Source organism: Monopterus albus, unplaced genomic scaffold (assembly GCF_001952655.1).
Source record: "Monopterus albus unplaced genomic scaffold, M_albus_1.0 scaffold7.1, whole genome shotgun sequence".
NCBI classification, from domain to species: Eukaryota; Metazoa; Chordata; class Actinopteri; order Synbranchiformes; family Synbranchidae; genus Monopterus; species Monopterus albus.
The window spans coordinates 5,279,040-5,302,752 of record NW_018127887.1 but is presented as its reverse complement, the minus strand read 5'-3'; the positions used below and the strand labels follow the sequence as shown (position 1 = coordinate 5,302,752).

Below are 23,713 nucleotides of genomic sequence, written 5' to 3'. Positions count from 1 at the left end.
CCCCCGGAGGAGCTGGAGGAAGTGTCTGGAGAGAGGGAAGTCTGGGCATCTTTGCTTAGACTGCTGCCCCCGCGACCCGGTCTCGGATAAGCGGAGGAAAATGGATGGATGGATGGATAATCAGAACAGTGACAAAATGATTACTAACATTGCTCATGTGAAATTCACTCTTTAACTTCGTAGTGTGCTTGATGAAGGCCACATTACATTACCTTAATAAGACAACATCATGCTAATTTCAGAGTATATATAGATGTTACTTTGAATTCTTCTTCACTTACCATGAAAGCAGAAAAATGAACTATTTCAAAAAGGTCGATTGAGAACCTTACAAAGGATTCATTCTATTAATCGACAAAACCAGTCAACTAACCAACCTGTAACAAATCAGCAACAAACAGCAGAGAGCTAGTTTACAGACAGATGTGACGAGTACCATGACTGGATGTTACAGACAGTACGAGTGCATGAATCAAATAGACTGATGGACAAGACGAGTGGTTGGCGGGCACATGGAGTGAGAAGGGAATACATACCGGGGCAGCAGTGCAGGTTATGCTCATAAACCTAACAGCAATAAGTACAGGTTTCTGGAAGGAATGGAGGAAGGAAGGAAGGACAGATTAGGGTTATGGGGGCAGTGAGGGTAAGTGGTGTGAAAACGTGTTTGCCCCCTTACTGATTTCTTATCTTTTTGCATGTTTGTCATACTGTAATGTTTCAGATCATCAAACAAATTTAAATATTAGTCAACGATAACACAAGTAAACACATCATGCAGTTTTTAAATGAAGGTTTTTATTATTAAGGGAAAACAAAATCCAAAACTACAAAGCCCTGTGTGAATAAGTGTTTGCCCCCTAAACCTAATAACTGGTTGGGCCACCCTTAGCAGCAACAACTGCAATCAAGCGTTTTCGATAACTTGCCATGAGTCTTTTACAGCGCTGTGGAGGAATTTTGGCCCACTCATCTTTGCAGAATTGTTGTAAGTCAGCCACATTGGAGGGTTTTCGGGCATGAACTGCCTTTTTAAGGTCATGCCACAGCATCTCAATTGGATTCAGGTCAGGACTTTGACTAGGCCACTCCAAAGTCTTCATTTTGTTTTTCTTCAGCCATTCAGAAGTGGACTTGCTGGTGTGCTTTGGATCATTGTCCTGCTGCAGAACCCAAGTTCGCTTCAGCTTGAGGTCACAAACGGATGGCCGGACATTCTCCTTCAGGATATTTTGGTACACAGCAGAATTCATGGTTCCATTTATCACAGCAAGTCTTCCAGGGCCTGAAGCAGCAAAACAGCCCCAGACCATCCCATTACCACCACCATATTTTACTGTTGGTATGATGTTCTTTTTCTGAAATGCGGTGTTACTTTTACGCCACACATAATGGGACACACACCTTCCAAAAAGTTCAACTTTTGTCTCGTCTGTCCACAGAGTATTATCCCAAAAGTCTTGGGGATCATCAAGATGTTTTCTGGCAAAACTGAGACGAGCCTTTATGTTCTTTTTGCTCAGCAGTGGTTTTCGTCTTGGAACTCTGCCATGCAAACCATTTTTGCCCAGTCTCTTTCTTATGGTGGAGTCATGAACACTCACCTTAACTGAGGCAAGTGAGGCCTGCAGTTCTTTGGATGTTGTTGTGGGGTCTTTTGTGACCTCTTGGATGAGTTGTCGCTGTGCTCTTGGGGTAATTTTGGTCGGCCGGCCACTCCTGGGAAGGTTCTCCACTGTTCCATGTTTTCGCCATTTGTGGATAATGGCTCTCACTGTGGTTCGCTGCCGTCCCAAAGCTTTAGAAATGGCTTTATAACCTTTTCCGGACTGATAGAGCTCCATTATTCTCTTTCTCATTTGTTTTTGAATTTCTTTGGATCTCGGCATGATGTCTAGCTTTTGAGGATCTTTTGGTCTACTTCACTTTGTCAGGCAGGTCCTATTTAAGTGATTTCTTGATTGCGAACAGGTGTGGCAAGAGAAATTGAACTCAGGTGCGATAAACCAGTGTTTTGACAGGGGGGCAAACACTTGTTCACACAGGGCTCTATAGTTTTGGATTTTGTTTTCCCTTAATAATAAAAACCTTCATTTAAAAACTGCATGATGTGTTTACTTGTGTTATCTTTGACTAATATATAAATTTGTTTGACGATCTGAAACATTACAGTGTGACAAACATGCAAAAAGATAAGAAATCAGTAAGGGGGCAAACACTTTTTCACACCACTGTAAGCATGGATTTGATGATTTGCTGGGTAAAAAATGTCCAGACATTTAGGCCATAATGGAACTAAATGTGAATGTAAAGTCAGAGTTTGTTAAGACATCTAAATCAAGGCTGGATTACCAACCCATTTCCACTCCATATTAGCTGGTTTTATATATTTTTGCACCACTGGATGCTATGGATTGCGTCTTTCTCTGTATAAAAGAAAACATATTTGAAAGTCCATAACAGCTATTTAACAGTTAGCATAACCTTAGCTAAAAGAAGAGTAAGAACATACATTAACAACAGAGAGGTTATTATTCAGCAATGTTAAAATGTTCTTATAAAAGAGACACATTTTATTTGATTCTGTATATGAAGTTCCTGTCCTGTTGTGTACATTTTTGAGTAAATCCCTTTGAATGTCTAAAACTCTGTTGATGAAAGATGTAAATAAACAGAGGAATGAACTCCTGCCATGGCCGTGTGAAAACCATGCCAGCTCCTCATGGAGTTGAAGACTAAGTGAGAGGAACAAGTAGGAAAGTGTGTCAATAAGGATTAATTGTCTTCAGAATGATGAGTAGCATGTATCTTGGCACAGGAGCCTGTTCTTGGATGACTGACAGCAGCTACAGTCTGGTCTTACCATAGACTTCCTGATGTGAGTCAGTCTGCTCTTGGCTTTACTCTCAGCAAACTCCAGACTGCTGATGTCCTTCAGGCAAGCTTTGTACTTGCTCATCTGCTCATTGATGATCAGCTCCACGCACCTGCAGGGGAGACATTTTAAAGCCAGAGTCCCAAAGAATAGGTTTGCCTGTTCTCAAACTTTGTCCTTAACATTTGAGAACAGGCAAAAAGCAACCAGTCAACATCAGGACATTAAGTAACCTGTGTTACACCACTTAAAAGAAATTGGTAACATTAGATCATCAAAACATCTGTTTTGTCACTGCCTGAATGGTTAACTTAGTTTTTATGTTGTGCGAGGCCACCAATAAGAAGTAATGTACCTAAACATTTATTAAAACAGAAATGAAAGCTGTAATGTGGAGCATTTCTGTGAAAATGTTTGAAATATACACTCTTCTTATCCATAATGTTTGTCTGTTGCAGGCAGCTGTCTTGTTTACAAGTCTTATTTGGCATGCCAAAGAACTGCAAAAATATAGCGTATGGTTAAGGAAGGTGGACGCACGCGGTGGTCTTGCTGATGTCTTGGACGCTCTGCAGTGGGTCGATGGTGTCAGGGCAGCGAAGGATGCAGGGAGCGAATACGATGGCGAGGGCGTTGGCTGACATCCTGTTAGTTTCCTCCTGCAGGGCGATCCTGTAACACAGGACAGTATAACCCTACTATTCCCAACAAACACAAGACTGAGAGCATGGTATGTGATGGGGATGGATAATCCAATGTGTCTGATAAGTGATGAGAAAGAAACAAAGAACCTGAAACCAGAGCTTCAGAGATATAAAAAAGCGGACAGCACAGGCAGAAACATGATTCGGATCTTGTTTCAAATAATGATGTTCATACTCAGGGTCTCTTGCCTGGGCTCTACTGTTGATGTCAATGTTTATCTCATCACTCACCTGACCAGATGGAAGATAAGGCGCTCTAGTGTGCTGAGGTGTGTCCTGCTGAGCTGATCGATCATCGAATACACCCTTTGAATCACCTCCCGCTTGTCTGGTTGACCTGAGAAGAAGAAAAAAGTATATCAGACCACAGAGTTCAAGCACCTTCTGAAACTGACTCTCAGCTGGAGGAACCTCTATATTGACAAACAGCAGTAAGGAGTCACTGAAGGCACTAATATGTGCTTACCCATGGCCCTGAGGAACTCCTCGTACAGGTAAAAGGTCATGAGAGGGCTGGGCAGGTCACGGAGCCACTGTTTGAGAACGCTGGCAATGACGTGGATGTTGTAGTCATCCAGGTTCACACTGCTCACATCTGGAAAAGGACAACACATTGAGGTGAACTAGTTCAACATTCTCTCCCTGTTTCTCTTTTTTCAGCCATGCTCCTGGGATGGAAATGTTGGTGTGTCAGCCACATAGGTCCAGACTGAAATAGCTCAGCAACTATTTAATGGATTGCCAGGAACGTTTGAAATGGTGTTTATGGTCCCCATAGAATGGATCCTACTGGTTTTAACACACCATGATGCTGATATTTTCTGTTCTGAGTGAAATGACCTAACTATTTAATGGATTCCCATCAAATCCATTAAATAACCACTGCACCACCCCCTTCAAGTAGTTTCTCAATTTAATTGCTTTTATTTGTCTTTGTATGATCCTTTGTGTTAAATGTCTTTGCACAATCTAAAATTGCTTTCATAGAAGTAGCACTTATTGGAAGTGCACATCAGATGTAAGAAATCTAAAAATGTTTACAAAGATGACATTAAACATTTATCATTTATTTTTTCTTGGTTTGGGATCCTGCGCAGTTTTACCCGTGTCCAGCCCCTGACGGAGTTCCTTGATCTTATTGGTGGAGCCTGACTTTCTGTAGATGCCCTCTGTGTACAGGCCATGCATCTCGATGTAGTTGATGAGTTTCTCCACCAGCTGGGGCACCGCCCGCTCCTCGCTGGTCAGACGGGATAACTCCACGCCAAACTGTCGAGATGAGAGCTCTGGATCATACTGGTATACAAAAATAAAAACACAGAAACACACCCCATTAAAGTGGGTAGTCCCTGACCATGCAATCAATAATGTAGTTTCACTGTAGGAATCAATGTCTAAAAACACATTTCCATGTATTATTTGTTGTTTGTGAATAATCTAATTCATACAAATATATATACTATTTTGAAAAGCCAAGGTGACTTTCAGGATTAAAATGGTGCCCAGTCAGTCTATCCACCCCACAACAGTGGTCCTCAGGTTCCTACTTAGTCAGATTAGTGATTCCTGGGTCACAGTTAGTTAAAAACTACTGATCTTTACCATGGTTATCAAATTTGCATGCACAAACAACAGTAATAAGAAAATTCAACAATCTTACAAATTATGTCAGAAATACAACATTTTGAAGACACTAAGTCACAAAGTACTGTCAATTATGAATAAAATCAATAAATCAAGAATCGTGTTTTCAAAAGTGATTAAACTTAGGTGCTGCGGTAGCCATAGCCATTGTTCTCTGTTGACAGTGACACTGCAGCCCGAAACAAGAAGCCATAAGGACAAAGAAAACTCCGCTTACCTTTTTACTGCACTTGGTCGTCATCTTGGAGCAACACTTCCTGTGGCAGGCGTAGCGACACACTGCAGGCAACAAAACAACACAATCAGGCTGATGGCAGCCTGCAACCTCCTCACGATACAATGATGCAACAACAGCTGCAGTCAGTCAGAGCTCAGAGGCTGAGGCAGGCAAACACGGAGGCATCAGAGTTTGTCTGTGCCATGAAAGTGCAGAAGCAGCATTGTAACTAGATAGAAGATAGATTTATGAAAGAAGTGGAAGGTTTAATCAAATCTTTCTGACACTAAAAGAGGCAGAAGAAGTGAGTGAGTTTTGTGAGTATGAATGTGGAGTGTGTGTGTGTGTGTGTGTGTGTGTGTGTGTGTGTTTGGAGAGGGAGGGAGCGTAATATGCTATGTGGTTGGAAATAAAAACTACACACAAGAACATGAGTGTCTGTTGTAAGTGAGTTAGCAGAACATTAGGTACAGCTGGTCGAGAGTATATTTGTTTGTGAAATACAGGGCAGAGTTACAGATCTTATCAGCCTGCTGAAGATAGGTGAAAAGTATCACCAGAATAGATGTTTTTTTGTTTTGATTTTCCCATGAAGTAACTTTATTTAGACAGTTTTAACAAGACCAATATTCATATTAGGTTTATATTATTGATGATATTTTTTAGCATGCGACAGTAATCCTGGTTGTTTGTTTTATGTTTACAGTTATAGAAATTTTTTCCTCCATCTTCTTGACCAGATCTCTTGATAGAGAAGCTGACCTGAAGACCTGAAGTGGTCGTCCAACATCAGTGCCATCATCAAAAAGGCACAGCAGAGGATGTTCTTCCTGCGCCAGCTCAGGAAGTTCGACCTGCCCCAGGAGCTGCTGATACAGTTCTACAGAGGAATCATCGAGTCTGTTCTCTGCCCCTCCATCACTGTCTGGTTTGGCTCAGCAACCAAACAAGACAAGTACAGACTTCAGCGGACAGTCAGGACTGCAGAAAAGGTCATTGGTGTGAGCCTGCCTTCCATAGAGGACCAGGTCACTGTGCACCAAGACAACCAGGCACAAGGACAGTTTCTTCCCCCGAGCTGTCACTCTGATTAACACATAACCCACGACAGTATGACTGGACAATAACCCTCAGTGAAATACCTGTAAATATACATTGTACAGATTATACAGATCCGTACAGGTTTCTGCTTTTAAGTACTCTATTTTTATTCTATTTTATCTCTCTTCCTAATGAACACTCCTTTGTCTGTTTGCATTGTTTATTGCCTGTTTATACTGTTTATTTTGTTATACTACACAGCCTTATGTTGGTATATTGTTTACTTGCCCCCTGCTGTTGCCTTGTATGGGGACATGTGCATGCACATTGAGAGCTGTTGTACCAGAGTCAAATTCCTCATGTCCAACACACCCGGCCAATAAAGCTGATTGAACACAGAAAAAGAAAGAACCAGTTGAATTGAACTAAAGTGTTTTTATGTTTCCAATCCTCACGTTTGCAGACACAGGCTCGGTCCATCATCCAGATGAGGGAGGAGCAGTACTCGCAGTAGGTGGGGATGCTGTACTGTGTGGACTTGAAGATGTGGCCGTTGTGCTCCTCCACCTGCAGGGGGCAGCAGCGCCACTGGTCAGCTCAGTTAAAACATAAATGCCATTGCTTTAATTCCAAAGTATCGCTGGACTTACAATGTCAGTTTCCTTCTTCCTCAACTTCTTGCGCTCACGTTTAGGAGCCTGACAAGAGAGATGTGTTAACTTGTGCATTTTGTGTGTTTCTGAGGAGTGTAATGAATTAACTGCTTACAGTTTATAATGTACGACATGCAAGATACAATTCTGATTATCTGCATTAATTTTTTAGAATTTATTGTGTAGATGTTTTTGATGGTTTTCTTACATTTTCTTATATTGTAAACTTGATAAAATCATCCAGACCCAAATGCAGCCCTGTTCATGTCCATCTAAAAAGTCTAACAGCTTGAGAAACTATTTCCCAGTTAACCTTTCATCCATCCATCTAGTGTTTATACATCTTACCCTGCCAATGGTTCCCTCCATGGGCTTGTACTCAGTCATGAATTCATCCAGGAAGACCTTGAAGGTGTTGACCCACACCTTCACCGGGGACTCGCTCCAGTCTCTCTGCTCCAGACGCATGGTCTTCTCCAGGATGTGCTCGAACAAGGCATAAAGGTCCTTGTAACGGATACTCTTCCCATCATCCATCTGGTGGTGCGATCACAGGAAAAGAAAGGGAATATTTGACACAGTGTTCTTTGAATTTCAGGTGTCAGATTTATCTTCCCATAGTCTGCATAAAATTCAACAAGACATCAGCTAACAATTGCTACTCAGGGTTTTTCTTCTGAATTTGGGCTGTACAGGTAATTTTAGTCCATTTTGATGACTGGCTGGACAAAGCAGCCACATAAAGGTAAGACAGTCACAGAAAGTATCTGAGGTCAATACTATGTATTTGAGAGTGAGTTTAGTGCGAATTTCCTTAGCTGACAGATCCTGTTGTTTTAAGTTCCTGAGAACAAAGACAAGCACAGTGAGGACTCACAGCCAGAGCTGTGGAGTATGAGTTGAAGATGTTGATCCTGAACTCCTTCAGCGCCTTCTTGAAGACAACATCCACCATGGTGTCCTTCTTTCCATCTTCAGAGTCCAGGTCAATGATCTGAAGGCACAGACACTTTTCAAGTGAATGGCTCAAGTCAAAGCCTGATGATGTGTAAAATAAATCAGCTGAAAAAAGTGATTCTGAATGGCTGTTTATCTGTGTGCCTATAATTTATACATTTTAGCAGTAGAAATATAAATAAATCTGACTCATGAATCCATCTATAAACAAAGACCAAAGTCCAGTTAGGACATTGCTCACATACCAGTCAAAGGTTTGAACACACTTTCCCATTTAATTCAATGGGGAAGTGTGTCCAGACTTACCTTCTTCATGAGGAAGTCATTCATGCTGCGGTAGTCGTGGGCCGAAGAGAGGATGTGCAGAGTGTCATTCTGCCATTGAGCAGGTTCCAGAGCAATGCTGCTGATCTTCACACTGCGACGCCTCCTCATCTTTGGAGATGGCTCCTTGTTCTCCTTACTGCCCCTGACCTCCTGAGGAGGAGCTGCCTCCAAATCTGGACTGTGAGGAGGAGACGGGCCTTCTGGGAGACAAGGATGAGATGTAATGAAAGACTGAATCTCTATAGGGGAAATGTGTTGTTCTCATCAAAACCTTTTATTAGTCTGTACTCTTTACTGTGCTCTGATGTTATTTTGGTTCTCATCATGACCTCTGACCTCCTTGTGAAGGAACCAAAAATAAAACTTATCTGCAAGGCAAATATATTCTTGTAATTCTGGAACAATTTGTATCAGTTTGTATTTGTGTGTACTCTATAGGTATGTCTATAACTCTGCACTTAAAGGCTAAAGTCAACACATTTACCGCGCATCATTCCAGCTTCACTCCTGCTGGCCTGCTTCTCTCCTGGCAGCTTTTTCTCGCCGTGTTTTGTCTTACTCCAGAAACGCATCTTCCTTCTCATCCTGCTAAATCACAAACACAACAGATCAATTTAAAATCACTTTATTAAATAAATAGATAGATAAATAAAAAGTTAGTATAAAACTTTGATTAATAACAGTTAAAACAGGTCACATCCTCTCTGTTGTTTAAGTTCCCTGTGACATCTGATTTGGCATTATACCAATAAAACTGGTATAATAAAAATTTAACTGAATATAGTAAATAATATTTGATATGACTTAAATCTACAGCACTGACGAATGAAAAATAACCTAAATGATTTTGAAATATTCCCCACCCAATTACAGTCTCAGACAAATTTGACCTCTTTTTCACTATAATACTGTAAAAACCGATGCTTTCTGCCATTAAAATGTAAAGTCATAAGAAATCACGGAAGAGAGGATTTAAAAAGGGACACTTGGGGGAGCTACCTTCCATCCTGACTGGAGGTTTTCCTGAGGATCTCCATTTTGCCCAGGTCACCTGATGACATGGTCTTATGGATCTTCTTCTGATCTTTGTGGGAAGGCTAGAGAGCAGAGGACGACAACCACGTAGAGAAAAATACACTTAATTTATTTCAGTCACCTCACCAGGCTCAAGCTCTTCCAGGATGTTGTTTTTTTGATAGGTGGAGTTTGGTTTCACAAAGGTTCAGTATTTAACAGGTTTGTTCATCTGTGATGACTACTGTTACACAGGCCTTACTTTCAGTAATACTATGTTGTTTATATAATTTGTTATCGAATACATAATACCACATCACTACAGCAAATGTTTGTAAACCATGTACCGGTAAGTCACTACATACAGTGTTTAGGTTAAGTACTAGGTTCGAATCTTCTGTGATTCTGCTAAACCTACTGAACCTGAAGAGACTGAAGAAACCAGCAACATAACAGAAATTCAGTGTTTATACTGGGATTTGGGGAGAGAAACAGATGTCATGCTGATAAGCTCCTGTTAGAAAAAGACATTGTTAGTGAGGGGATACTCTGCTCAAGGTTTAAACCACTCCAGCATGCAGGAGCAGCAGGTGCAGTGGTGGAAGAAGTACTCAGATCATTTACTTAAGTAAAAGTAAGGATACAACAATGTAAAAATACTCTTAGCATCAAAACATAATTAAAGTACTAAAAATAAAAGTACTCATTATGCAGAATGGCATGTTTCATATTCCTGTATATCATATTACTGTATTACAGTTACTGATGCATTATTATGTACATCACATTTAATGTTACAGCTGGTGAAGTAGGAGCTAGTTTTAACCAGATTATATCCATTTAATTTGGGTAGCTTGTCAATTTTCCACCTTAGATCAATGAGGTCTTATTGTATAATTATATTGTATTTTGTGTATTAATCTGGTTCTGAAAAGTAACTAGTAACTAAAGTCATACAATAAATGTAGTAGAGTAAAACGTACAATATTTGGCTCTAAAATGTACTGAAGTCAAAGTATGACGTAAGAGAAAATGAAAATACTCAATTACAGATACCTCAAAAATGTACTTAAGCACAATACTTGAGTAAATGTCCTTAGTTACTTTCCACCACTGAGCAGGTGGCATGCAGTGCAACACGTGCTGTCAGAACAGGCTGGTTGGTGGAAGTCAAAAGATTTTGGTCGACCACCTTTCGGTCAAACCGTCATCCTTACTGTGTTCACTGTAGGTGCAGGAATACTATAATACACTGCACACTGGCGTTTTGAGTTGTAGTCTTTTGTTTTCCTTCAAAACAAGAAGTTATCTTATTCACCTAAAAGTGCCTGACTGCATTTCCAATTGTAATAATTTGTATGAGTAATAATTTGAGGCTAAATACGTAATACTTCTACTAAAAGAGAATTCAGCTTCAGCTACCATGACTAGTGGCAAAGCAAGCTGTCAATCATTCAGAAAATGGATCATAAGCACTTCTGATATCCATAAAAAATTATAAACCCTCACTGCTTCTTCTTCCTGCTTTTTTAGTTTCATATTATTATAAATGGAAAATCCTTACATTGTCCATAGCAATTTGAAGACAATTGTCACCTTTTTCCAAACAATTATTTAAAGAAAATGTCTCAAAGTTAGTACATTATATAAACTGTTAGTTGCAGTCCTATGGCATGTGTTTACTAAAGGAAAAGATGATGACATATCTCTTGATCAGGACACACATCCTGTTGACATGAAAAGGGCAGTGAAACCTAGATGTGACTGCTCAGCTTGGGGCTCATTCTCAAACAAACTACTAGTGTGACGTGCAAGGTCATTCGCTCCAGACCGACCACGGCAACGGTCTGTTTGAGTAAAGCAAAGAAACATGAATCTGTTTGGTCAGAGTGTAGCTCGGTGGTTAAACAGTCCAACAGTGGGGTTAGCAGTGTTAAACGGCTCCTCCCCAGCCGCTTGGCTGGGTCCACCTGAGAAGTGGGTGGTTGTGGGGAGGAAGAATGGACAGGAAATTTGTTTGGAGGTCATGGGGCCTCTGGTGTTTTACCATCTCTGAGTCACTGTGACAGTCAGCCTCAGGGTGGGTGTGTGGGGGAGACAGGGAGGGGGGCAGCGTGCAGGAGTAGGTAGGGACGTAGTATTCATCGTCGTCATCTGACTGGGTCGCCCCCTCAGAGTTACAGCGGGTGAGGAAGTCGGAGCGTGTCCGGGACATTCGTGCTTTCTTTTTAGGGCCGGAGCGGCCCACCTGCTTGCAGGTAACCACAGGAACATCAGGTCAGCTGCTTCGTAGTGTATGCATGTGTGTTGCACTTGTATGTATTGTATGTATACGCACAACTAGAAATTAACTGTATGAGTTTAGTCTGGGGATGACAAGTGACGGAGTGTGTCTAACCTCTCTGTTTCTGGTTGAAGCAGATTTGGAGTCCTCTCTGAACATGGCCAGAGATCTTTCCTGGTTCACCAAGTCTTTATCTGACCTGCAACACAAAACCAGATGTAAAATATTTTTTTAAATATTTGCATCTAATTTTAGACTAATGCTTTGCCTCATATCTTAAGTATTGACAGATAGTTATGTTTTTATTTTAAAAGATAGCTTATATGGTCCTTTGTAGGGAGGGAATGAATGGTCACCAGCTTTCAAACAGTACTACATTTGGTTTTATTCTTGACAATACATCATATGATATGTTTTCCTTGATTTAAACAAAACCTTGGACTTCAGTGAAGTGCAGTCCCATCCTTCAGTATAATGGTTTACTTACTTGGAGAAGGGCAGCTTGCGCCTGGGTGGGGAAAACACAGTGCTGGGAGGTTTTTCTACCATGTTCACAATCACAGTCTGGGCCGAGCTCTTCTTCTGGGCTTTTGGTGGTTTGGAGTCCAGGACCGGGCTGGGAGCCTCCTGCGCAGGCCGGGTCAGCTTCCTCTCCTGCTGACAGGGCAGAGCAGCGGGTTTTGGCTCCAGGATGATCTGGATGTCCACCTCTGAGGAGCAGCTCCTTGCTACTTCTGGACTCGAGCCATGCATTGTGGTGGCTGAGTGAGGGGCTTTAGCTACATCTCTTTTTGCCTGTGTAGGAGTCCCATGAGCCGGCTCAATCTCTGATCCTACCTCCAGGCCTGCAATGGGGGTCGTTTGAGAACTGTCTGGTGCTGGTCCTGTTTGAGAAGCTTGTCCTAAGGCTTGGGCTGCCAGCAGCTCCCTCTCCTCCACAGGGCTCTCCTTCTGCATACTGATTAAAACCACTACAGGCCTTTGGGACGTGGATTCCCTTCTCTCTGTGTAAGATTTACTGGGGCTTTCAAATTTTGGTTCATGAATTGGACTTTGGTCAGAAGCAATATAAAATGTTGCCCTGGGATGCTCCTCCACAGGCTTTTCATTATAGTTTGAATCTCTCAGCTGCTCATGTACCTGAATACCTAGCACTTGGGGTTGTTCATGAGGTGCAGTCAGTTGGGAACCAAAACCTCCAGAGCCTTCAGTCTCCATGTCTTCCACACTGAGCAGCTCCAAACCTTCATGACTAGCTGAAGATACCTGGGCTGAATGTCTGTGGTGGTCATTCAGCTGAGAAGTGCTGTTATCTGGGGCCGAGTCTTCTTGCAGAGGACCCCCCATACTGGTGGTTCGGACCTTCAGAAGCTCTAAGAAGAACTGAGTCTGCTCCAGCTCTCTCAGTCGTCTGCTCTCTCGCTTTGACCGGTTCTTATGGCTTGTCTCATCGATGCTCCGACTTCTCTCAGAGTCCTCTGTTTTTTCTGTCTCTGCTGGGACATAACTTTCCTGTCTTAATGAGGTGATGTCCTCAGTGGTTCCTGGTGGACTCTGTTGTCTGCTGAGTTGTTGTTTTTCATGCTGCTCCTTCAGTTCTTTGAACCTGAAGTTGTTGGTGAAGAAGAGAAAAGTGTAACTAACACCTGTTTCCATACAAAGCAGGCAGAAAACAACATTTTATACACACCAACATGCCGTTATATTAAGTGGTGAAAGCACATGACCACTGTATTGTTCTATAGAACTTTGGCCACTTAAGGGAAGCAGAAACAAACTGTTGGAGTTTACGTATTCATTATCTTACAGTTGCCTATTTTCATATTGAGCAGATGTGGACAAATGTTATCATTAATTTGTAGCTTTAATTCTAACCTCACAGTAAATATAACTCTTCTTTAGCTCTGGTCTTGGTCTCCACCAGCTCCTGAGGCAAATGTCTGGCCAAAAATATACAGTGAAGTGTCTGTACACCAACGCTTCTAGAATTAAAATTGCACCAAGATTTTTGTATAATTTTTCTGAAGATGGAAACAGTGGACTTATTAGTATTAATAATGCAAAGATACTGCATTGTTTTAAATTTTATTTCAAAACAAAAGTCATGAAAGCCTCCATGACATATCATCCAACCCCACACCCAGTCATGCTCTAACTCTTCCAGTCACCTGAGTCGAGACAGGTAGCCCCTGCCCATTGCCTGCAGCTGTATCGCAGTCCTGTACATCCGACAGTAGCGGCTTCTCTCCCTGAATCCTCTCCAGGCTGTCTGAACCGTCACAGCTGCCATAGATCTGTGACAGCAGCAGTTTCTCCAGCTCCTCTGTATGATTATGGCAGAGTCTCGCCACTGCAGGAACCTCCTGCGTTCCCTGTAGCCCCTCCAGGCTGCCTGCAGACAGACTGCTGCCCCCTCCTCAATATGTGAGCCGATGGCGGACTCTTTGAGAAGGCAGCATCGCCACCACCGCTGCAGAAAAACAAAGCAGGAGAAGACAGTCTTATTTATAATGAGAGGTGGAAACGTTCAACTGAATGGAGAGATGAGTTTTGAATCCAACCCTTTCTTGCTTTTCTTCACTGAAAATTTGACTAGAACATTCCTGTGATTCACTTGGAGCCCTGTTCCGATGCTCTATAAACATCTCACTTTCTGCTGTGTTATAAGTAACTGAAGTGTGTGGAATTTGATATTTTTGTTATTCATGGAAAGTCACAGTATGTCAGGCCAGTGTGATACAGTAGGACTGACTTATCTGGCACCTGCATCTGGAAGACAACACCGAAACCTTTGGGAAATTCAAACAACACCTTGTATTATTTTGATATGACCTTGTAATAACTTTATTTCCTTCCAATTCAAAACTTAATTTATAATCAGACTGTATTCTTGGCAGGTGCAGACAGAAATGTCATCAACAAGGATGTAAAACGGAGCTCTCCTTTCTGACAAACACACCCTGACATTTTAGACAGTTCATATTAATGGAGCCTGCTCAGTGTCCCACTGTTTCTGAATGGCTGGGTTTGTTTTCTTTCAGTCTGACAAAGAATCGGACTGCTCCCCTCATCAATGGCCTAAGTGTTTTCTTCCTCTCAGTCCTTTCACTGTTTGCTTTCCTTTCAGTTTTCCTCTCCCTGAGTCTCTTCGTTCACTCCTCAGAGAGGTAACAGAATTCAGTGGGTCTGTATTCTGTATGCTCTTTAAACCTTTGATTCAGAAATCAAAGGATGACCCTTTATTCAGATTTAAATATTTGGATTAATTTTAAACAAACCAGTTTTAAATACACATATATATTTAGATAAATAACACAATTCCTTAAGGTAACTGCTTATTATTCATTAATCATCATTATGATGAATTGTTTTGTCAGCATTTTTAGTCACCCCCTCCTCTTTAACTCCGTCCAACTTAAAACGTGACCTGCTGCTGCCATTTTGAGAAGGTCAATGAGTATGGCACCTGTGGCTCGCCAAAACTTACCAAATGACAAATAGATAGTACTGCATTGTTTTACTTCATTTGTACAGCATCACATTTAGTAGAGATGAAGATCATAACTTTTGAAACAAGTTCAATAGCATCTGTACCAAATAAATAATTATTGTACAGGGAGACTTAGAAGGCTGTGTTTCAAAATTCTCTCTAATGTTGCTTATCCTTGGAGCTCATTTTTCAGAATTCTGGAGTTCTTACTGATTGTATTTCATTTTCTCAGACAGAAATTTAAAAACAAACACATATGGATTAAGGGGCTAAAGAGTAACTAACACCAGGCTGAAAACAGTGTTTTATTCTCCTCTCTGATTTGGAAGTTTGTGTGTTTGACCTCAGACCTCAGGCAGCATCACTTACAGGTGTGGTTGTGTGTATTTAGACATTGCTTTTGCACCTCTAACCACACTCCAACTTGGAGTGTGGCCAGCTCAAACTTGGAGTTCTGACATGCTTCAAATGGCAGAAACCATGAAAGCCAATTGATTATATTACAGAGTTAGAGCAACAGTAGCCTGAGTAATGAGAGGAAGCTTTTATAAGAGCATAAAGGCTTATTATCGCTAATCAAAAGGCTATATTTAAAGAACCCTGTGTCTTTTATATCTCAAGTAAATGCACAACTATTAATGCCTTAATGCTTAAACAGTCTAAGGCTATAGTAAGTAGCCTTAATGGACTATGGAAACTCCACCTGAAATGTTGGGTGGAAGAAGCTTTGCTGTGCAGGACTGTTAAATCATTTAATGAAGCACTTACAGCAGTAATTTCATAGCTAATCAGAAGATGAAATATTGTTTCAGCTGTATAAAGGAGACCACAGGAACCAATCTGAACACAACCACTTCCACCAAAGCTCACCTGGATGACAGAAGCAGCACGTCTCATGTTGACAAAGTGCTTCCTCTCCAGGACGGCCCTGAAGCGGCGCTGCAGGGTGACAATTCGCCGGAGGACTTCCTGATGGAGGAGGGTCTGAAGCCGCTGACGCTCCATCTCCCGCAGGAACACCTACATGGTTACATTTGCACAGTTACACACACTACTGCAGTCCAAAAAATGAGAAAACAAAGAAAAACAAAGAAAGAGATGAACTGGTTTTCAAAATCTGTACCATTGTGTTGCCCACTTGATACCCAGCGGGTGGCAGGTGGATCCGTCGGAAAAACTCCCTGATACCTGACTTTGTTGGGCTCGTGCCTCGAGGCAGCAGCACATGAAAGTGATGCACAAAGTCCTGGAAGAAGGTGAACGTAGGACCAATAAAGCAGTTTTAGAAACTGTTGCCAAATGCTTAAGAATATTGCATTACATTACATTCAGAAAGTCTGTTTTTCAATTCAAGTTTAAAAAAAACAAAAGCAAAATAACATTCCTAGTAGGATAATTACTATAAATCTCAACATCTAGCCAAATAACTAAGGAATAATTCAGATATATTTGTGCAGCAAAAAAGCAAAACAGACTCAGAATCAGCTTTGTTGGCCAAGTATGTTTAAGCATACCAAGAATTTGTCTCATGTTTTCAGTGGCTCGCAGCGTACTTACACTGCCCCAATAACAAATATATTGTACCCAAAACATACAGCTAAAAAAAGGAAAACAAAGCTACACAAAAAGCTGTTAAATTATTCTTTGTTACTGCACTATGAACTGATGATACAATGCTACAAATGAATAGTATTGTACTGGTACTGATTGTATTTCAATAACAGGCGAGCGTTACCTGGAACGTATACTTGGTGCTGTATCCTGACTGGCGGATGCGGACGGTTTCCAGCATCCCTGTGTATCTGAGCTGTCTGAGCACCAGACTGTCATTGAACCGCAACGGCAGCTGAGCAAGACAGAGAGAAAGAGAAAGAGTTAATATAACAAAACAGAAATCAGCTAACAGTGACTAAGGGATGGCTCTACTGCAGCTGAAATTACCTTCTCAGCATTGGATCGAATACATTTGACAAAGTACGGCTCTGACTGATCAAGAGTCTCCATCAGCTTATTGAGGGAAGCCTGCACATAGAAAACATGGCATCACATCCAATAACAACAAAGTAAAACATCACTTTTACATTCAACATGTACAGTTAAAAAAAGAAAATCAGGAAACGGCATTTATAATCTTAGTGCCATTTCAGAATAATTGAAAAGAATTTCCTTCGGTGAGTTTACATCAAATACAAACAAATAAATACTTAGAACATGCAGTAACTATACTAAGACATAAACAAGTGGTAAAAGCATAAATGTATCATAATCAACAATAAAACCTTTGTGCAACAAAACACACACATAAAGCAATGTTTTAACAGCACATATCCTTAGTTTATTGTCCATGTTTGATTATGTTTACTTTAACTATTTTGTGTAGTATGTTCTTGTACATTTTCATGCCTGCACTTGATCAATCTGCTGTCACTGATGTTGTTGTAATTCACTGGCTTCTCCAGCAGAGGGCGATGGCAGCACTGACCTGGAACTGTGCGCTGATGCTGGGTGGTTTCTTCTTCTTGTGCAGGTGAAGCAGAGACTTGGTGATGCGGTCGTGGAGCGTCACACTGCTCAGATAGCGCAGAGATTTCACGTCCAGCAAGTGCTGCTCAAAAAACAGAAAAGATATGAGCCCCTGTATTAGCCTATTTAGTGCCTTAACACAGTTTCTAAAGATGTTTTGTTTTGTGTCATGTTTCTTTCTTACCTTAGGAAGGGTTGGCTTGCTTTTGCAGTTTTTGCTTCTCCTACATGTGAGAAATAGTGTTTTTATTAGCAGATATTCAATGCAGAATTCCATCCTTCCATTTAATCTGTTTGGCTGTTTGTATAAAAATTCTCCCTACTACACTACCCATAATGCAATTGGCAACCTTTCTTAGTTTAGGGATTAGTACAGTGGGCAGAATTACATTAACAAAAATTCCAACTTCCTCTGTCGACTAATAAAGGCAGGTAAAAGTTAAAAGAAATGAAAATAACAACAACAAAAAAAACTATTCCTGGCACACATTAATTATATCAGTACTAATATTAACGGGTGAGTAATGTCCACATTTTCAGACTCTGATTTCAAATATTGGGCTAAGCAAGTTCATAGCACATTTCATTCATGTAGAAAACATTCAAGAAAAAAAACAAACATGTGATTTGAGTAATGCGAGGCCTGTGTCCCAGTAGAGCTTAGCAACACCCCTTGGTCAAGGACAAAAACAAGAGTGGAAGACCAAGAGAACTGTCAAAATCCAATGCAAAGTCTCTCAGTTTCTTCTTCAAAAGACTGGAGGAAATCCAGAAAGGACCTGGCTCAGCAGCACAAGCACTTCTTCAGTGAAACATGGTGGAGGGGCTATCATGGTTACATGACTTCAAGACAGTCTCAACAAAAAGAATTCAAGCTGTTAAATGCAAAGGGAGGTCATACTAAACACTGACTTTAGTCTGTAGAAGCCATTTTTGTTATGAAAATGTTGTGTTTTGTAATAATATGTAAATATTTCTTGTATTTTTTGTTTATATCCTAATAAAGAAATTGAGAAATCAATATGAATTATCATTACAACCTTGCTAAAACAGCAAAACTAATAGTGGCCTAAGACTTTTGGACAGTACTGTAAATCCAGTTGTTGTGGTGGAATCAGTATTAGCAGACAAGGACTGGTGTGAGTTTGGTTTAGTGTCTGTATCTCACTCACAGCAGGATACCCTGAGCTCGCTCCAGGAGCTTGCTGTTGGTGGAGTTGAGGAAGATCCCATCTTCTTCCAGGGCAGGACTTCCCGGGGAGGAGAGATGACCCATCCTGGAGCTTCGGCCGTTACATCCAATACCATAGCCATCCCTACAGGGAGGAGAGGGGGGAGAAAGAGAGAGGGGATGTTGATTCTCAGCACATTTGGCAGCACAAGTGATAGTTTCCTCTTTGACAAAATTATTTGATTCATTGTTAATGTCAAAATTATTGCTTAAGGCAACTCTGCCTAAACTCTTTTCAGCATAAAATGTCTAATGAGACCCAAAACAAACTGACACCATAAGCTGCTCCTAACTTTTAAAACTCTAGAATAGCAATCTCAGTGTCATCCTCAACCTGTGCTGTCTTGTACCCACCAGCTAGCTTTCTCATTCAGGGTGTTGGTGCCTTGAAGATCTGACAGGGGGGTCCGGGGGTTCTTCCTAGTGATACCTGGATGGAAGGACAGGAGAAGAAAATAAAACAAAGCAAAGAAAATATATATATGGTTCAGGGCTCAGGGGATTTACCTACATGCCACTACCTCCCCACTGTTCTTCCTTTATCTCTTGTCCTGCTAGGCTGGTGTTTTTTTGTCTTACTTTCATCCGCTACGAAAGCTTTTTATCTTGCCCATATTTTAGACTCCCCACTCAGCATGTCACTCCAAAAACTCCCAAGGGTATTCAAGTGGGTTAAGATCTAGTGGATGTGAAGGCCATAGTATATGATTCACGTCATTTTCATACTCATCAAACCACTCAGTGACCTATGGATGGAGGCACTGTCATCCTGGAAGAGACCATTCTGCATTTTGACAAAGCTGGAGGATTCAAATAGAAAGATTTCTTCTTTTTTAATGGTTGAAACTGATGAAGGAGACATTGAAATATCATATCTTGTAGACTCTACTAAAAATACTGCATCCTCTGTTTACTAAAATGCATGTTGTAACATATTTTCATTAGAAACCATAAACCTGGTGAATCTCCAGACTTAAACCATGGTAACCCCTGATGATGTCATCATATATTTTCAACACAACTCTAAAACTCTGGTGTTGAGGTGTAAAATTAGTGGAGAAACCCTTTGGGGAATTTACTTGCCAGTTTTCATGACAAAAACAATCAATCAAAATTCACCGGAGTTACATGAAAGAAAGTGTTGCTTTACAACACGTGGACATGCATATGCACACTTGGTTGTGAACTGTAGACACTCAAAGACACACTTTACCACACAAATGCATCAAAACCATATGACTGTCAGTAGTAAAATGTGTGATGGATGACCAGAAAATCTGTGTGTGTCATTAAACCCTGCTGATCCTCCTGGGACTGATTCATTTGCCTGATCACATCCTGGTTATGAGCTTTGCTCCTAGATGAGGCAGTCTAACCAGCGCTCAGAAAGATGCATGGTTTATTTCCAGTTTTATTACTGGCTGTAATGAAATCAGCTAACTGGGGCTAAAAATCATAAGCAATTCATTATTCTCAACTTTACCAAAAGGGACTTTTTCACTAAAGCCTGGAATTGATTTCTTAGACACGGCTGAACTTAGTGAAGAGCTTCTGATTGAGAATTTAAAAAATGAAAAGTGAGAGCACATTTCACTTCATCTCTCCTCAAATCAACAGGCCTTTATCGAAAAGAAACTGTCTCATTATAGGCCCCATTAACAGCAAGCACCTTTCAAAGCTCCTCCAAAATGGCATCGATAAAAAAAAAAGAGAGAAATGTAATAGCCCAGGATTGATTTTGAGGACATTTTCTAAGAGTAATGAAATACAACTGGGAAGCACAGATTTCTACCAGCAGACACAAAGAAAAGTTATTTAGATGTTAACAGAAGAAATCCCGTAAATGCACTATAAAAGTCTGGAATACCATTTCATAAGTATTGTTAAAAAACACTGCCACAAAATGTCACGTTAACCTGAATCACACACATGGCTAGATATAACCGCCAAAGGTGACGTAGAGAGGTTAAACAAATAAAAAATAAAAACATAAATTGGGAACAGCTACAATATCTATAAATTTAAACTAATTATAGCTATTGTTATTCAGCCACTGACTGAATCATGTGAAACAGCACTTGATGGTTTTGGAGTCACTTACTGTATTTCTCATCTTTGCATCTTTGAAGGATCTCAAGGCTCCTCTGGTGAACCGGGTGGTGGAGGAAACTGAAGCTGTCAACAGTTTTGACAACAGCACAGGGAACTGCTGCGTCATTTCCTAAAATAAAGTCAGGGAGAGCAAAAGCAAAGAGAAAACAGATTTTAGATCTGGAAGATAAAATGTTTTAAAAAGTGAAGATGAAGGAGGGAAATCTCAACAAAGACAGAACCACTCAAAAACTCAGACTCTGCACTGTACCATTCCACTCAGTTCATGAACATAAATGCTGAAAAGAGGATCCCAATGCCTCCTCTTCAAGAAACAGATTAGTAAAGCAATTAATTCAAGCTAGTGTAGAGTCTTTTGTAAAATAAAGCAAAATAATGACATGTTGTTTTGAAAGATTTCTGTCTGATAAAGTGAAACCCCCACTTCAAACCAGCAACCAGTAACTGAGCACAAATAAAACAGAACTAATACATTTCTCAAGTGAAATAATGAAAACTATTCTAACTTTGACTGAAAATACTGTGTAGAGGAGGATCCCATCAACCTTTAACCTTTAGCCTGCTGCCCCAGTCTGGACTTATAAAGCTTTCCTCACCAGTTTTTTTGTGGGTGTGTCTGCTGCCGGCCTCCCTGAAAGCCACCAGGGCTCTGAAGTAAGCTCGCAGCATGGCCCAGCGGAAAGTCGCCACAGGGTCGATTCCCATCAGGCCACAGATGAAGGCGTTCTTGCTACTTTTCAGCAAGGCCACAACATCAGGACGCATGTGATCAGTGTTCTTCTCCCTGAAGTCCTGAATGAAGCAAAGATGTAAAGTTTGTATCATCACAGTTAAGATTTGTATGTTTCTTTATCTACTCATTGAATTATTTCCATCAAAAGATAAATGTAGTCATGTATGTGTGACTCACAACATCAAATTTAGAAATGGTATGTAAGAGTGACAGTTTCTAGACTTCTGTTGTGTATTGTTAGTTGTATTGTATTGAAATTTCAGCATGTTAAGCTTCATGAAAGTGACACGTTTTGATGTTAGGTTCACTAAGTGAGCACCAATGCTATGTGTTTCTATTGTGACACTGTATTGTGTCAGTTTGACCTTGTAGCCTGTGGGACTGAGGGCTGCATTAATTGTGTTTTATTTATTTTTTCCTTTTTTTAATCAAATATATTTTAAGGGAAAGAAAGGCCCCACATAAAATTCATATTTGGAGTGTTCCATTTATCCACAGCTACAATGTGGTTAGCTTAGCTTGCCTTGCTTTGTCGAAGGTAGCAAAGCACCTCTGTGACTAGTGCCGCACATAACCCTCCATAAATCAATTTTTACATAAAATGAATTTACATAAATTCATTTTTTGCAGTTGGTTTTTGTACAGATTAAACAAATAGCATATACCATGCTGATTACTGTGCTATGGAGGTGCTGCTCCAGTCTTCATGCTATGCTAAGCTAACCAGCTGCTAGTTTCATATCTAAAATACAGATAAGAGAGTGGCTCATGCAACTCTTGGCAAGAAAGCAAAACCCCCTATTTCCTAAACTATCTGAGTAACTGCTTTTCTTATCTCTGGGTTTGCAGCAAATGCAAATCATCATAATTAAAACAAAAAGCCCAAAATTTCTGTAGAATTCTTTAAGTATGACATGAAGAAAATCTCTCACACACATTTGAATACAGATACCACCAAGCTGTGCTGTGATAACAGAGTCATAAACTATAAATCTGTGAGCATAATCTTTCTTTGTATGATTTAGACACATTTCATGACTGTGGACTCTCCCCAAACAACTCTGTGGCTCTCACCAGATGTGGGACACCTCTGCACAACTACCATAACCAACTGTTATGGATTTATATCATACAGTAAAGCAACAATTCGTTCAACCCATTCCAGCACATGTGCTTCATATCAAAACGCAGCCGGGAGGTGAACAGAGGATTAGATTTAGTTTGCAAAAATAGGCCGACAGCACAAGTGGGTTTGCTGCAAATAGGGTGGTAATAACTTCAACATGGCCTTAAATTTGAAAATCAACCAGTAAGTTAACCTGTGTACAGCAGGAAATGGCCATCCAACCAAGCAATATAACTTACAGTGGTGAGTCCTAACATGGCACCCAGTGATAAATCTCAAAGCCCTCTGTGTGTTCATAAATACATTTGAAGGTCAGGGTCAGAATCAGAGGTGATGTACAGGTGATAGATGTTTCTGTGAGACTACAAGAGAGACACTTTTAAAAATAAAACAGCAGATAAGAGAGTCTGACTGTATATTTATAACATTCACAATAAAAGAACGATGAGTGAGAATTTGATTCAGAAACAGCACTGAAGCTGCAAACGTGATTGTTGAAATGTGATTTCACCTCCTGTTGTCGCTTTGCATGACAGACACCTGTAATGCCTCACTCACCTTTAAAGAAGCTAATGTTAATTAAGCATTTTTCCAGATTGTGGCTTGATTTCATTTATTCATTTCTAAGCATGAGTGACCAGTGGCCATAAGGTGTCATCATTTACCTCCTTTTTTTAAATACTTGAGTTAGAACCACTGTTCCTACTAAGGTGCAACCCAGTTTTCTAAAGTTAACTACACTGTCGCAGTACTGCTACACACAACCTAAACACCCGATGACT

The 23,713-nt window shown here is 40.6% G+C and overlaps 1 protein-coding gene across 1 annotated transcript in view; it reads right to left on the bottom strand.

Annotated features, from left to right (window-relative positions):
- Positions 1 to 23,713, bottom strand: part of LOC109972815 (unconventional myosin-IXa-like) — a 91,620-nt gene that overhangs the window by 5,585 nt on the left and 62,322 nt on the right. The window contains 27 exon segments of the mRNA XM_020621977.1: positions 2,864 to 2,987; positions 3,416 to 3,547; positions 3,811 to 3,916; positions 4,046 to 4,174; positions 4,683 to 4,875; positions 5,441 to 5,502; positions 6,937 to 7,048; positions 7,132 to 7,179; positions 7,483 to 7,671; positions 8,012 to 8,128; positions 8,398 to 8,618; positions 8,903 to 9,006; positions 9,418 to 9,515; positions 11,480 to 11,683; positions 11,831 to 11,915; positions 12,204 to 13,322; positions 13,885 to 14,186; positions 16,077 to 16,226; positions 16,330 to 16,452; positions 16,942 to 17,052; positions 17,148 to 17,228; positions 17,689 to 17,811; positions 17,914 to 17,953; positions 18,902 to 19,045; positions 19,315 to 19,390; positions 21,062 to 21,181; positions 21,669 to 21,864. Coding sequence (XP_020477633.1) covers positions 2,864 to 2,987; positions 3,416 to 3,547; positions 3,811 to 3,916; positions 4,046 to 4,174; positions 4,683 to 4,875; positions 5,441 to 5,502; positions 6,937 to 7,048; positions 7,132 to 7,179; positions 7,483 to 7,671; positions 8,012 to 8,128; positions 8,398 to 8,618; positions 8,903 to 9,006; positions 9,418 to 9,515; positions 11,480 to 11,683; positions 11,831 to 11,915; positions 12,204 to 13,322; positions 13,885 to 14,186; positions 16,077 to 16,226; positions 16,330 to 16,452; positions 16,942 to 17,052; positions 17,148 to 17,228; positions 17,689 to 17,811; positions 17,914 to 17,953; positions 18,902 to 19,045; positions 19,315 to 19,390; positions 21,062 to 21,181; positions 21,669 to 21,864 — 4,509 coding nt within the window.